General features: G+C 42.6%; 1 protein-coding gene across 13 annotated transcripts in view; it reads right to left on the minus strand.

The window, feature by feature from the left end:
- DNMBP (dynamin binding protein) overlaps positions 1 to 15,773 on the minus strand; it is a 153,606-nt gene that overhangs the window by 74,473 nt on the left and 63,360 nt on the right. The window contains exon 1 of one of the 13 annotated variants that reach the window (XM_082408047.1): positions 8,448 to 15,077. The exons of the other annotated variants lie outside the window; for them this stretch is intronic. Coding sequence (XP_082264173.1) covers positions 8,448 to 9,615 — 1,168 coding nt within the window. The 5' untranslated portion in view covers positions 9,616 to 15,077. Of the gene's footprint in view, positions 1 to 8,447; positions 15,078 to 15,773 lie in introns of those variants that run through there. 13 annotated transcript variants of the gene reach the window in all.

The raw sequence follows: 15,773 nt of genomic DNA on the forward strand, positions 1-15,773 counted from the left end.
TAGCATGTTAATTAAAGTCTTCCAGGGACTTCCCTGGTGGTCCAGTGGATAAGACTCCACGCTCCCAATGCAGGGGGCCGGGGTTCAATCCCTGTTTGGGGAACTAGATCCTGCATGCATGTCACAACTAAGAGCCCGCATGACGCAACTAAGGGCCCACATGCTGCAAGTAAAAATCCTGCATGCCACAACAAAGATCCCGTGTGCCACAACTAAGAAGCCCACGTGCTGCAACTAAGACCCAGGGCAGCCAAAAATAAAAATTAATTAATTATTTTTAAAAAGGAACTAGTTAAAAAAAATGAAGTCTTCTAATTAGAAGTCTTTCTTTTTTTTAATTTTTAGAAATTTATTTATTTATTTTTATTTAAAAAAATGTTTTTTTTTCATTTTTGGCCATGCCACTCGTCTTGTGGGATCTTAGTTCCCCAACCACAGACCAGGGATTGAACTCGGGCCCTTGGCAGTGAAAGCACTGAGTCCTAACCACTGGACCACTGGGGAATTCTTCTTTCTTTCTAATGCTACATAAATTATTCAGTGTCTTACAATAGATGGTGTTTTAGATTCAACGAAATGCAATATATTTCATCTGTTTGCCTCCTCTCAGCTTATGATTTGAAGGGTTTTCTTGACACCATGGAATGAGGTCCGTGATCTAGAATCTAGCCCTGCTCCCTGCTGTGCGGCCATGTACACAAATGTGTATCTTCCCACCAGAAATGACTTGCATTGCACTGTCACACCCCTGTGACTTGACAGCCTGATGTTTACACAGTTCGGGCACATTCTGGTTTCTCAGGAAATATCAAATTGGAAAACTCTGTGGTGTTAGGGAGGGAGTGTCAAGTTTCTGAGCTCCCAGCCCAACATTCCTTTGAAGGCTGGGCCTGCCGTGGCACTGAAAGTTAGCTGCTTGGATTCACCCCCACCCCACTGCCCCCCTTCAACATCCTCAGGTCCACAGGAATGACAATGCCCTAGAATACTGCCTCTTCCTATCCTACCTCAATTTCTTGCCTTTCCTGGTTATCTTTTTGCTTTTACAGAGACCTGGGATCTCCCCAGAGCAATATTCCTTTATCGTTGATGAAACATTACATAAAAATAATGTAGGTAACAGCTTGTGGAGAAAGCAGACAGTCTAGCTTACTGAGACTACCACACACGATCCCAGTAGGCAGCACCGCCTTACTTTCTCTAAAGCTTCGATTATCTCCCAACTCTTGACAAAATAGGGCCCTTCATTTATTTCCTTTTGCCTCCACATATTTTCTCATTCCCTCTTCTTTGCTTCCTACTTACCCATCTATCTTCAAACAAGCACTGACACCTGATTTTAAAAAGTAAATACACGAAAACTTTGTTCAACTCTGTGCCCCCCTCAGCCACAGTCACACCTCTTTGATTCTTTCTATGAAAGGTCTTGAAAGAGTGGTCTTTGTGCCCTCCCTCTATGACCTCCCTCCCCCATCTAAATCCTTTGCAAGTAATTCTGCGTCATCACCATATTCCGGTAATATTGCCTTTTCAGTCAACCGATACCCTCCTCAACAAATCCACAGCATCAGCCTTGACTTCCCTCTGGCATCTGAAAGTGCTGGCCATTCTCTCCTACGCTACGCCCTCCGGTTTTCTTCTGCCCTCCCCTAGTGTTCCTGCCCATCTCTCCTCCTCCTGTCCCACGCTGTGGGCGTCCCCTAAGCCCAGTTCTCAGACGCTTGTGCTTTCCCCAGCCATTCCCATCCTCAGAGAAGTCATCCACTCACAGTGTCAGTGATCACGTCTCAGAGGGTGAATCACCACGTGCAGGTCCAGCTCTGACTTCTTCCTCAGGTTCTGGTCCAAACTCCCATCTGCTGTGTAAGATTTCAATACGCTAGTTCTTCCCCACACTGTGTTCCTCTTTGTCACCACAACTCTGCATCTTTGCTCACAGGCTTTCCCCAACCGGGAATTTTCTCCTTGCTTCTCTCTTCCTATCTCAACCCCACTACTCCTTTAAGCTTTAGCTCAAATTCAAACATCTTCCTAACGTCTTTTCCATTAACTCAAGTAAAAACTGAGCTTTTCCTCTTCTGATTGTCCATAGCATTAACTGTCTATGCTAGATACTTCTGTACTTTAATTATTCATATTTTTACGTTTTGTCTCTTCAACTGATCTATAAACTCCTGTGGGGGGGAGGGGTGGGGGGGAGGTATCCTTCCCTGGATACCCCAATGCTTGGTACAGTGCTAAGTACAAACACTAGTTAATAAACACCTGTTGAACTGCGTTCAAAGGGGATATGGGATCTATGTGCTGGTATAGTATGATTGATGATGATGATGATGATAGCAGCTCATGTTTATTTAGCATTTACTATGTGCCAGGCTCTGTTGCACTATTCTAAATATTTGCACATCTATAAACTCACTTATTCCTCATAATACTATCATGTACGTACATTATCTGGTTTTGTTGATGAGGAAACTGCAGCATAGAGAGAATAAATAATTTACACAAAGTTACACAGGTAGCAGGGCCAAGGTGGGGGAAGGTACCTAATAGTTCTTCTTATTGCAGTTATAAAATTGTATTTGATTCATTTGCTTTTATACGCTGCTTTCTGTTCAAAACTGTGAGCTCCTGAAGGCAGGCACAAGTCTTGCTCATCTTATCCAATGTCTCATTGGGGACATGGCTTGCATTTGGGGCAGAACAATTCTTCACTGTGTAGGATGGTCCTACACCCTGAAGACATTTAGTGTCCCTGGTCCTTGCCTCATAAATGCAAGTAGTCCCCTGCACCCTGCCATTGTGACAACCAAAAGATATCTCCACCCATTTCCAAATGCTGGGGCTGAGCCCGCCAAGCCTCAGAAAGCCTGCCGCCTACAGAGCCCTCTACATACCAAATCGGCACCATCAACAGTCCCTAGATCTCTGATTTAAGCTAGGTGATTCCCCATCCCAGCCTTCACCATTGCCATTTGGACCACGGATGGATACCTAATCAATGAACGGTTAATTCATATGATGAGGCCTAACTAAAAAACTCAAGCTGAGTCAATTATACTCTCTCCTGGGAATTTGAATTAAGAACTACCAGGCAGATTAGACAGAACAGAGGCAGAAGCTGCAAGAATGCCCCAGAGAGTGTTGGGACAACTATGGTTATGTGCAATCTAGTGAAGGAGTAGAAAATATAAGTGGAAGGTGTTGGTCTGTGCTTAGAGAAGACCAAGGCGGAGGCTCAGAGAACAGCAAAAACATCTTGAGGAAAGACGGCCTGTGAGAGAGGGATACAGAGAAAGGGAATAGCTGGTCCACGGGGTACCTGGCGTCAGTCCACTTGTACTAGAACAATAGCCTTAGCCCTCCTCAGGGTCTTAAGGTCGTTTCTGTCTAACCAGAACATAGTACAGTGTTTGGTACTCAGTAAATTTGTTAGATAAAGATACATGAATGGCTCATGTTTGTTAAAACAGAACCAAATTAGAATAAAAGCTGCAAAAAGGGCTCTGAAAACTGTAAAGCATGTAAATTAAAGTGGTACCACTATTACTACTGCTGATGATGAAATGTCACAGTTCATTCTGCTGAACTTTTGTTACTGCCCAGTTAATTCCTAGGAACAGGCCCCTGGTCTCTGAAGGGGCAGAGACCTCTTGGCACCTGCTATACTCATGGCTTGTAATCAGCCTATGAAATTAAGAAGGATACAAAGCTAATGCCTTGGGGACTTCCCTTGTGGTCCAGTGGTTAAGAGTCTGCCTTCCAATGCAGGGGATGCGGGTTCAATCCCTGGTCAGGGAACTAAGATCCCACATGCTGTGAGGCAACTAAGCCCCCGTGCTCTGGAGCCCACATGCCACAACTAGAGAGAAGCCCGTGTGCCGCAATGAAAGATCCCGCATGCCGCAATGAAAGATCCCGCATGCCACAATGAAGATCCCGTGTGCCACATCTAAGACCCAATGTAACCAAATAAATAATAAATAAATATTAAAAAAAAAAAAAGCTAATGTCTTGGATTGACTGGCAGATATTTTATTCCAGTAGTTTGAATACAGACTATAGCTATAGAGATATATTCACATACTTGCAATGAAAAGAAACCTTGACTCTGAGAGTCTTAAAAACTTTGAACTCTCTGTGTAACACTGGGAAAAATGCCTTCAAATCTGCGCAGGTTTTTATCTTGGGAGAAAAACAAAACAAGAAGATTTTCTTGCTCCACTGCAATTACTGTCCAAACTTTTAAGGAATCGCTTTTACAGTAGGCCCTCTGTATCCACAGGTTCTGCATCTGCCGATTCAACCAACTGCAGAGCGAAAATATTTTTTAAATCCACAAAGTTCCAAAGCAAAACTTGAATTTGCTACACTGGCAACTGTTTACACAGTATTTACATTGTATTTACAGCCATTTACAGAGTATTAGGTGTTATAAGTAATTGAGATGATTTAAAGTATATGGGAGGATGTGCATTACATTACCTGCAAATACTATGCTATTTTATCGAAGGGACTTGAGCATCTGTGGATTTTGGTATCTGCAAGGGTGTGAGGGTGGGGGTAGGGTGTTGGTCTTGGAACCAACCCCTCACAGATACAGATACCAAGAGATGACTATATATCCCTCATCACCACTTCCCTCCTAAACTCCCCGTAATATGCCTTGTGTCTCTGTTGCTCCTATTCCTCATCTCATGTCCCAAATGCAAAGGTCTTTACTTAGAACACATCCTCTCATAGCTTTGCCGCATGTAACACAGTTGAACCCAATCCATTCGAAGCCCTTCTCTGGCTCCCCTAACACAATACTTTTCTGTTCTTCTAAGTTCATTTATTTGAAATGAACCTAAACCTGCACTTCTGGCTTTAACTGTGGTGCTGTAGTAAAAGCACTGGTCTGGGCATCAAGAGACCCAGTTTCTATTCCTGGTCTAAGGATTGACCAGTTACCTTGGCCACACAGTTCAAATTCTCTGAGCTCTGTCTCTTCATTTATAAACTGAGTGAGTGGGATTTAAGTATTTTTTCATACTGTGACTCACATTTTACATTGTGGTTCAGTAGATACATACATACATTTATCTAATCCATGTATGTATGTGTATATACACACACTCAGAAGTATTACATGCTTACTTTTACTACATGAGATGTACTTGAAACTTTCTATTCATTTCTATTCTATTTTTCAAAAAATGCTAGTTGTAACCCACTAAATAGACTTCAAAACCCAATCACGGGTGGTTACCCACATGTATAAAATACTGGACTTGTTGAAATGTCATGTTCCTTCTAGTAATAATATAAGAGGATTTTGTGTTGTAGCCTTCCAACCTTGAACCATTAGCCTTAACTCACATCTGAATTCCAGCTTCCTATTTCTCTCTGTAAGGGTTCTTCATTTAGATATCTTAATATCACTTAAATTAACCTAGTTAACATGGAATTTGAAGCACCAGGTCCCCTTCCCATCATAACTATTTATGTTATTAGCAAGTGTAAAATCCTAGTGTTGACTTTTGGTCTAGTAATGGTAGAGTAACCTACACTGTACTAACCTCCCTATTGAAAATTATTAGCAACTCTGGACAAGATTTTTTTTTTTAAATAACTGTGTGAAGACACTAGAAAGCCACCAAAAGCAGCCAGAAACTGGAGGGGATACGACTCGAAACATGGATAGAAAACTAGGTAAGATCCCTATTTACCTGATACCTCCTCCCCCTACCCCAAGGCAATCCCTAGTCTTTCAGCATGCTGGAGAATAAAGCAAAAACTGAGAGCCAACAAGTGATAATCTCATTGGGCTGCAGAGTCAAAAAGGTTCTGGGGCTCTGAAGTGGCTTGATATTAAGGGAGAAATCCTGCAAAAGAGGAAGCTGCAGAGAGGACAGCCCCAAAATCTATGCAGAAATTCCCTTCAAATCCTTGAACTGTGCACGCAGTGATGAGACTCCAGGGAACCCAGCAGAAAGCGATAACGGCTGGAGGCTAAAGAGCCCGGCAGATATTCACAACTCTCTGCAGCTGGGAAGACAGTTTGAAATCTGAGTCCCTTCAAATTAGGAAGTTCAATAAATATGTCCAGTGTTCCACTTAGAAACCTCTGCAGAGCTGCACCTTAGGAGTAAGGCCCACCTCCCAAGACGAGGAGCCACACCCTAGGACTAAGGGCAAAACCATAACAAACCTGCCCTAACAAAAATCTAAGCTTGAGGCCTTCACAGGAGAAACTGATACGACAGGTGAGGGGAAGTAAAAATCCTGGCAGAACAACTTGGTTTCTAGCCTGGGAGATGGTCGAGGAGCAGGCACTGAACAGCGCTTTGTTTCTCAGATGCAGCAGCTGGAGGGTGGGGAAGAGTGGGAGAGTGGAAGGCATGGGCATTCCACTTGGATAATTACACCTGCAAACACAGGGTCCGAGGGCAGATGTCTGTCCAGTTGTGGGGGGGGTGGGGTGTCAATCTGGATCTCAGCAGGGCAGAGACCATGCAGTGACAGTCGGGGTAGGGGAAGGACTTGTAAGGGGGAAGAGAGGTGGGTAGATAAAAGATGAAGAAATCATAACTTATGAGCACCTACTATGTTCCAGACATGTGATTAAGTGTTTTATTTATATTATCTCACTATGAGACAGGTATGATCATCTTCATTTTACAAATAAGAAATCCAAAGCTCAGAGAAGCTAAGTAATTCACCTAAAGTTACACTGTTAGTAAATGGTGGAGCTGAGATGTGAATTCAAGGCAGAAGACCAACTCCAAAGCTTGTTTCCTTTCTGTAATCAACTGTTGTGACTGTGTAACTTTCAGGAAGGGCAGTGGCACATGTGCTGTAAAACAGCTAGCAAAGAACATCAGAAAACAAAAAGATCTCTGGGACAGACTAAGATTTTGTTACAAGTCAAGGAGGATATTAGCGGTATAAAAAGGGGTGTCAATATGAATATACTATCAAAAGTTAAGTCCTCAAGGAGAGAGAGAGTTGTAAAAATGGAAATGGTATAAGGTGGAACTGAGCTGATTTCAGAGAGCTCATAGGGCATATTACAACACTCCAGAGAGAAGGGTTTGACTCCTAAATCAAAGAGAATAAACACAATTAGGAGGCTTAATACAATAAGGAACTAAAGATAGGAAACAAAGTTCATCTAAGGAATGGCTGTGGGGGAAGGGAAAAGGAACGATGCAAAAACTAACCTAAGGAATCACAGGATCAGATTTTTTTTTGAGCTGGAAGGAATTTAGAAGTCATCCAATCCCTATCATTTCAGAGCAAAAATGTACCTAGGAAAAAACACCTAGCTGCTAAATCTCTCAGCCTCCCAACTAAAGCCGGGTTTCATTCTTATCTTTATAAATACAGGTAGAAAGCCTGCTTTGTCCAAAATGGTGCCCTGGAAATTCAAGTTAAGTCAAGCCTGTGTTGAAAGACCACTGGATAAACCACTGGCAGTTCCAGAATCACACCAGGGACTTATGTTTTCAGTGGCCCCCACCACAAATCTAACCGGTGGGCCTATTCTGAAGGAGACCTGGATGAGAAAGCTTCACTTGGGAGGAAGGTGCGACATGGATTTTCCAGAACGTTCACATTTTCTGACTCTAATCCTTCTCCTATCATCATATGCTGGACTCCCCCCAAATTGGCCAAAACCAGAAAGTCTGCTTGGCATGAGTATAACACATATTAAAAAAAAAAAAAAATTAAAGATTTAACAGGAACAACAACAAAATAAAATAAACATAGTTCATTTGAGACCTGGAGAAGAGAAGACAAACTGGCAAGAAAGAAAGAACCTCTAATGATTAAAGACTCTTAATATCCCCATTTTACAGATACCTTAGTTAAAGCTCAGCGAGATGAAGCCATCTGAATACCTAACATGTACAAAGCACCATGAAGAATATAAATAATCTTCTCATTTCCACAAGGGTTTTAGTGCTCACCATTCACTTAAGATTCCTGAATGTCAAGGAATGAACAAACTATAAAACAAGTTAAGTCTTCCTTCCCCCTAATGCCTAAAGTGCAGGGATTGAGAGAAAGAAGATGCCAGGAAAAAAAGTTTTCACTTGGTGCCCTGGTAAAGAACTTGCCATCTCCATAAGACAAACAAAAGATATTAAAGTAAAAAAGGAAAGATACCTGGGATTAGAGACCCTGACAAAAACCAAGAAAGGTAAAGGAGAGTTCCCATGACGACAGTCTGATTTTGAAAGCCATGTCGCAAATTTACAGCACTATGCACACACTCGCTCTGTGACGTGCCGCCCAGAAGAATTAAATCTCTAAGGCTGTTCTCACTCAAGATACACTTAATAAGAATTTTGGGGGCCAGGTTCCTTAAGTATACAAATGTACCTGGTACCTGGTAGAACCATCACCCCTTTTATCTATTTCCAGGTCTTATCCTCTAAGAAGGCTGGCTGAGTTCATACCTTGGGCTCTCTTCCTGTTTTGCACAAATTCTGAGCGTCTCAGGGTGCTGGGTGCTGTGCTGCGGAAGCAGCTATTCCTTTTCCAAGTCTCCAGGCCATTTAATTTTCTCTCTTCCTCTAAATGCCAGCTATTCTTCTCTAATGAAGTGTCCCAAGGAATGCCACGATGATGTTCTCCTTGGTTCCCCCCGGTCCCCTGATTCCACAGACCCTCCGGGATGACCCCTCTGCTCCCAGGTGCCATCATTCCTAGTCTGTCAATATCATTACACTCCAAAGTCTTCATCTGGTGGAGAGAATCTGTTCCTCTGTAATTCTGAAATTTATATTCACAGTTTGCAAATAGAGTATCAGAGTCTCTATTCTCCATATCAAAATTACTCTGATCCCCGGCATGAGTCTTCACTTTGAGATCGATTTTATCATTTTGATAAACATTCCTGTCCCTGTCACAGTATTTGACAAATTCATTACCTTCACTGACACCATTCAAGTCTGGGAAGTCCGCAGACTGACCATTAGTATAATTCCCAGGAACGTGATATAAATCATTGAGGTCTCTATAATAAAAATTAGTTTCTTTACAATCCTCAAGATTGTAATTAAAATTCCTACGGTCTACATGCCGGTGTTGAAGTTGACCAAAATTCTCCACAGAATCACCCAAACCCCTGTAGCCAGTCCATTGTCCAGTTTCTTTAGAGTCCTCAGGATTACGATTCAGATTCTTATGATTTACGCAGCCATTCGTCTCCCCATATCCTCCAGCTTTCCAGGTTACATCTGGGCTTCCTGCAAATGAATCATCCTTAGTCGCAGGGTTTGGATTCCCATAATCTACGTTTTCTGAATTTTTATAATCATTACAGCCTGGAGTCACACTTCCGTGGTACATACAGTCCTTTCTACTTTCCTTTGATTCCTCATTGTCCATACAGCTTGGTTCACTCTGCTCAAAATCCCAGTATCCACAATGCCTTTTTCTGTAGGGCCGATTCTGCCCTGTGGTCTGGTATCTGGAATCCAAGTCACCTTCTCTGTAAAGTCCATCCAGCGCTGTAACGTCCCTTTTCTGTAGACTCCTGCAATCTTCACACTCCCAGCTGGAGCTCCAGTGCCCTTTCTCCTCCAGTTCTCTTTCTTTCCTCATCTCATGGGTTTCACACATATTCACTGTGCTCAAAGACACATGCTTTATCCCTCTCTTCCATGGGCCTGGGTTGAGCTGAGATGTGGACAGATGCAGTGTAGCCTAAGGCTGAATCTGTCCTTCTTAAAGTGTCTTAAAATGTCTCCCAAAGCACTTTAAACGTTCTTCTTCCTACTCCAGTTGGAGCACAGGGAGATGTGAGGTTATTTCGACCTCAGGATCCAATCAGTGAGCTGCTCTATCTTTCCCCAGGGAGCCCAGAAGGTAATTAGTAACTAGCGTTCACGTGATTGGAGTTGGCAGCTTTGTTTGGTGTTTCCCTCAAGCTGGTCAAACTGGCTTGGCTGCTTTATGAGCTGATGGTAAGAAGCATTTTTTTGCAGAAAAAGCAGAGTGAAAGAGAAACAGCCCCCTTTCAAAGCCCGAGGTAAGGTCATGTAACCGTCTCATCTGCCTCTTTAGTCCTTCAGTAATCAATCAGGGGTATGAATAAATGCCTTCATGTGCAGCTCAAACGGGACCTCCACTACCTGTCCTCCGAGTTTGGCTTTCTACTCTCCTTGGACATCTGAAACTCTTCGGGACTCCCTTCCCTTTAGTTAGAGGCAGGACTCTTCCGCCTTTGAGAGCTTTGCTTTTATGGGATTCAGGTTACCTGTTAGTGTATACTCAAATCACAAGCTGTTCAAGCTCCTGTCTGCAGACACACTGGCTTATCCCACTCAGGAAAGAAAAAGTACGTCTTTTATTCTGATCTGGTGTAGTGTAATTTTATAGTGTAAAAACTCTTTCCCAGAGGAATACAGTTATGTATGCTTTCACACTTTCCTTGATACTTGTCATGCCAGAGAAGCATCAAAACCATTCATCTCCTAAATCTCGTTTCCATCTAATTCATATAGCATATTTAGGAACTGGAGAATGAGGCTGGAAATCAGAAAGGTGGGTATAAAAGTACCATTTTGAATTCATCAAACATTAGATTATTTTATGTGAAGCACCGTGGAAGAGAAAAGGATGAAGTTGGTCTGTCTCTTAGATGCAGGAGCAACACACTATCAAGTAAGATTGCATGTGAAAAGTGCTGTAACAAACACCAATGGCAATGGCAACAAAGCAGAAGTCCCTGGTGGGACAACTGGAGGTTTCATGGAAGTGGTAGCATTTGAGCTGTGCCTTCAAGCATAAGCAGGGTTTCCAAAGACTTTCCACATATGGAGAACTAGGTAATGGGGAACACTCTGAAGAATACATGTGGAAAAAGTAACAGGGATCATGCTGGAGGGGTAGGTTGCAGCAGATCCCAAGGGACTCGAATGCCACTTATTTTATTCACTGGATAATAAAGAGTCACTGAAGGTTTCTGAATAGGGGAGTGACATGCTAAGAGAGTCTTTAGTAAGATTACTCTTTTAGCTATCTGGTCATCTATCAAGTATCCTTGAACTTTTATCTAATCTCTATTTGCGAAACAATGTAATGTACCCTAAGGAGACCAGGGTTATAAGCTTTGTCAATAATGAGATGTTTACTCTTGGGTAAACCACTTATTCTCTCTGGGACTCAACCGACCCATCTATAAAATGAGGCAGCTGGCCTCAATGACATCTTGATTCCTTCAGTTTTAAAAATCCATGCTTCCTATTTTCCTTGCAACTCCTTTTTCCTTTTCTCAAATACCTAATGTGCTGTTAACACACCTTTTATGTTCTACACTAATAGATACTGAATGAACCTCTAGATTGTTAAATCTGATTTTCATGCAAAGGTTTTTGTTCCATAGTTCTGTTGCAGTAGTAGCAACAGCCCTGGCAGCTGCCGTGTTGTCAAGTGTGTATTAAGTGCCAGGATCAGGATGAGGGGCTAGGAAGTTGATATATATGTTCTTTAATCTTCACTAACTGTAAGGAGGATATTGTATTATCTTTATTTTACCACAGATAAAGAATCTCTGAGACTTTGAAAAACCTGTCCAAGATCACATAAACCAGTACAAGGAGGGGCCATAATTTGAACCAAGATCTGTCTGACTTCACGGCACTAGACTCAGAGGAGTATCTCAAAAACATAGGAAAGCCTTAATTTCCCTCAAACCAAGTAAACAAACAAGTACACTCCATCATGGTCTAATTCAGGGGTGGACCACTGCCGAGGCAAGTGTGCACACACCTCGCCCCACACTGCCGTTCCGTCTTTGTCTCCAGTCCTGGCCTACTTCCACCCTGCCCCAGTGCTGATCCTCACCACCCAACTGTGATGAGCACTGGTACCAGCACAGTCACAGAAAGACTGTCCAGTATCAACTGGCTCAATCATCTAAAACCTACTGCCTAAACCCGATGAAGACTGTGATTTGGTTCACAAACCAATAGGATGACAACGTAATTTGGGAGGACAGCTTTGACTATGAGTTATACAGAGGAACAGTGTAAAAGAGGGCACACGGGAGGAGGAATCAGGACAGCTAGCTTCTAGAAGTTCAATTTCTGCTAATAACCAGTTTGTAGCTATGCTTAACTTCTCTGGCTGTCAGTTTTCTTACGTGTAAAATGAAGAAGTTAACAGTTTCTCTGCCACTTTAAATCTAAAATTCTACAATCTTACTTATTTCTAAGTTAAAAGTAAAGATATATCTTTCCCTAACTGTTATGGAAAACAGAGTTTCCTTTGGCAACTTAAAGTCTTTGATAAAGCTAGCATGATAAGAAACACACCTAGTAAATCGACCAAGAGAACAGATAAAAAGAGGATGGATAAATTACAGGTAAGAAGGATACTAGTTATAAAACAATCCAGTAGCAAAGGTTACACAAAGGTAAAAAGAAATGATCTTTGGATGAGTGGAGAGTGAATAGCTGGTTATAATATGGAGCTCCCCTCTCCCCACCTCACCCCCTCTTCTCTTTTTCTAAGCCCTACTGCCTGTGGGACTTTAAAGATATAGCCTGTAGAAAAATGTAAACTGCCTCAGGTTTGCCTCATTACTGAGAACCAGAACTAATCAAAAGCTGTGAATGGGCTGCTCTTTTCATGTGATAAATCTGTGTGCAAAGAAATGTGGCCCAAGGGAAGGAGGAGCATAAAGGAGGAATAACTTTCCTATTTTTCTCAGTCCTAGTCCTACTGGTGAAATACAGCTTTGTAGATAGTTATCTTCCCTTTCACTTGATACAAGTCACATTCCACAGGCCCTCTTCAAAAGCCCTGAGCCCACTCTGCCATGATGTTTGTTACTTGTTACTACAGGGTGGGTGATCAGCTACAATGACCATCCGTGGATAGAAATTCTCCAAACATAATGCTAGAAGTGAAGGTGGGGCAGCAGGATTTGAAGGATGAGAGAAAAGAGGCAGAAAGTAGAGGAAAGGTAAAGGAACAAAAGGGAGGAGACAGTAAAAAAAAAAAAAAAAAATCTAGTAAGAACAGGTAATTACCTAAACTTTTCACAGTATCTCTGTAACTGCCCATGTGGTTCCTCCAGCCTGATGATCAACTCCTCCTCACTTTCTAACTCTGCCCCAATGACACTCTCTGATTCCCATAGTTCTTGCTATTTTCCAGAGCACCATGCAAATATCCCTCTCATCTTACCTGTTACTTTATTATACTTGTTTACCTTCTTTTATTACACTGAAAGCTTGAGGGCAAGGACCACGTCCAATCTCCAGCACAGCTCTGTACGTGGGGCACAAGACGTACTCCCATGTTTAATGAGTTGATGGTGGTCATATTTATTGGGCACATGCTAGATGCGAGGCAGAGGGCAGGAGAGCTTACAAGTTAAAAGCACAGGCTGTGCTTTTTTTTGAATCCTGATTCTGCCACTAACTAGCTATATAATCTTGGGAAAGTTACTTAAGCTCTCTAAACCTGTTTCTTCATCTTTTCACCATCAAATCTACCATCCTACCTGCATCTGTAACCATCTGCTCTGCTTTCCCTCTTGTTAGAATGGAAGAACTGTCTCTGCTGATAACAGGCCAATCTCTCTCCCTGTTGGTTCACTGATCCACTCCCTCCTAACCGCTCAAAGACTTTGTTTCGGCAATTAGGCCCTCCCTCTCCTGCTCTTCAGTGTACCCACTCTAACCATCAGTCTCATGAGCCTATGAATGTTTCCCATCTTTTTAAAAATTTTATTTATTTATTTATTTTTGGCTGCATTGGGTCTTCGTTGCTACACACGGGCTTTCTCTAGTTGCGGTGAGCGGGGGCTACTCTTTGTTGCGGTGTGTGGGCTTCTCATTGCGGTGGCTTCTCTTGTTGTGGAGCACGGGCTCTAGGCATGCGGGCTTCAGTAGTTGTGGCACGCGGGCTCAGTAGTTGTGGCTTGTGGGCTTTAGAGCGCAGGCTCAGTAGTTGTGGTGCACGGGCTTAGTTGCTCCGTGGCATGTGGGATCTTCCCAGACCAGGGCTCGAACCCGTGTCCGCTGCATTGGCAGGCGGATTCTTAACCACTGTGCCACCAGGGAAGTCCTGTTTCCCATCTTACAAACAACTTCTGCTTTGAAAGACTTAAGCAAGCCAAATACTCAATGCCTCCATTTCCTTACCTCTCACTCTATCTTTAATCCATTCCAATAAGGCTTTTATCCCTTTGTTATCACTTTACTGAAACTGCCCTTGACAAGATCATCCAATCCAATGGTCATTTCTGAGACTTCATCTTACTTGGCCTCTCAGTAGCTTTTGGAAAGAGTCACTTTCTCTTTCTTAAAGCTCTTCCTTCACTTGACTGGCTGCTCCTTTTCCTTTGCTAGTTCATCTCCCTTGTCTCCCACATTCCTAAACATTGGCTGCCCCAGGTCTTTTCCTTTGTACCCAGTTACCTAGCACACAGTAGGAATTCAAGAAATTCCTTGACTAGGAATGTGGTTTCCACTCTTAGTGCAGCTGCCTCTCAGCCTAAGGGTTAATTAGGAGGAGTTGTAAAGAAGACCCTATCATTAAGGTTAAAGTAACTCAAGGGATATCAATACAGCAACAGCCTCCAGCTAAGTGGGAAGAGGGTCTGGAAATGAGGGAGAAGACAGATACTTAAGATCAAAAAGTAAGTTCCCCAGTAAAGGAAGAGACTATGGACTAATGAAAAGACAACTGATTGGGATAGGGGAAGGCAGAAACACAGAGAAAAGAGTCTGAGAGCACTGTAAAAAAAAAAAAAAAAAAAAGACTGGAATACAGGAAAATAAGAGGTGTTGGGGGGATCTGATATACTTTGAAGGATGTAAATGTTCTAAATGGACAGGGCTGTGAGAAGCATTCAAGATGTTTTAGAGTTTAAACCTTATGATGAACTTAAAGGTGAGTTAGGTGAGGGTTCAAACAGAGAAACTGGAAACCGTGAGCAGCTTGGGGATGTTACTAGTATGAATGAGTAAACACTTTGGAAACTTAGGTAACTTCATGATAAGCCAACAGTCAAAAGTATATCTGTGAGGAAGGATTAAATATTTAAAAAATATATATGTCAAAAAATATATATAGGGGCTTCCCTGGTGGCGCAGTGGTTGAGAGTCTGCCTGCCAATGCAGGGGACGCGGGTTCGAGCCCTGGTCTGGGAAGATCCCACATGCCGCGGAGCAACTGGGCCCGTGAGCCACAATAACTGAGCCTGCACGTCTGGAGCTTGTGCTCCGCAACAAGAGAGGCCGCGATAGTGAGAGGCCTGCGCACTGTGATGAAGAGTGGCCCCCACTTGCCGCAACTAGAGAAAGCCCTCGCACGGAAACGAAGACCCAACACAGCCAAAAATAAATGAATAGATAAATTAAAAAAAAAAAAATTTATTAAAAAAAATATATATATGTCAATACATACATATATGCTCTTAAATCCACAGATATATGTAATTTAGCAAATAGTTTTCAACCAATGAGAGTACTAAAAATGTTATTGTTTGCATAAATTATTTTGGAAGTAAGTTGGCAAGAGTCATTTGGGATCCCCTTCCACCTTGACCACTTGCAGATCTGAGTTTTCCAACTGTTGCTTCCTACCACCCACTCTCAGAGGTCAAGCAATCCCTCCTTAAGTCAAAACACGCTGGCACTTCACTGTGGCACAGTGAGAATGTACATAAAGCTGTACAGTGAAACCCACCTGAATCTGAATCCTGGCTCTCCCACTTACCAACTGTGAGACTTCGGGCAAACCTCAGTTTCCTCATCTGTCAG

This window comes from Balaenoptera borealis (genome assembly GCF_965194805.1).
Source record: "Balaenoptera borealis genome assembly, chromosome: 10".
Classification (NCBI taxonomy): domain Eukaryota; kingdom Metazoa; phylum Chordata; class Mammalia; order Artiodactyla; family Balaenopteridae; genus Balaenoptera; species Balaenoptera borealis.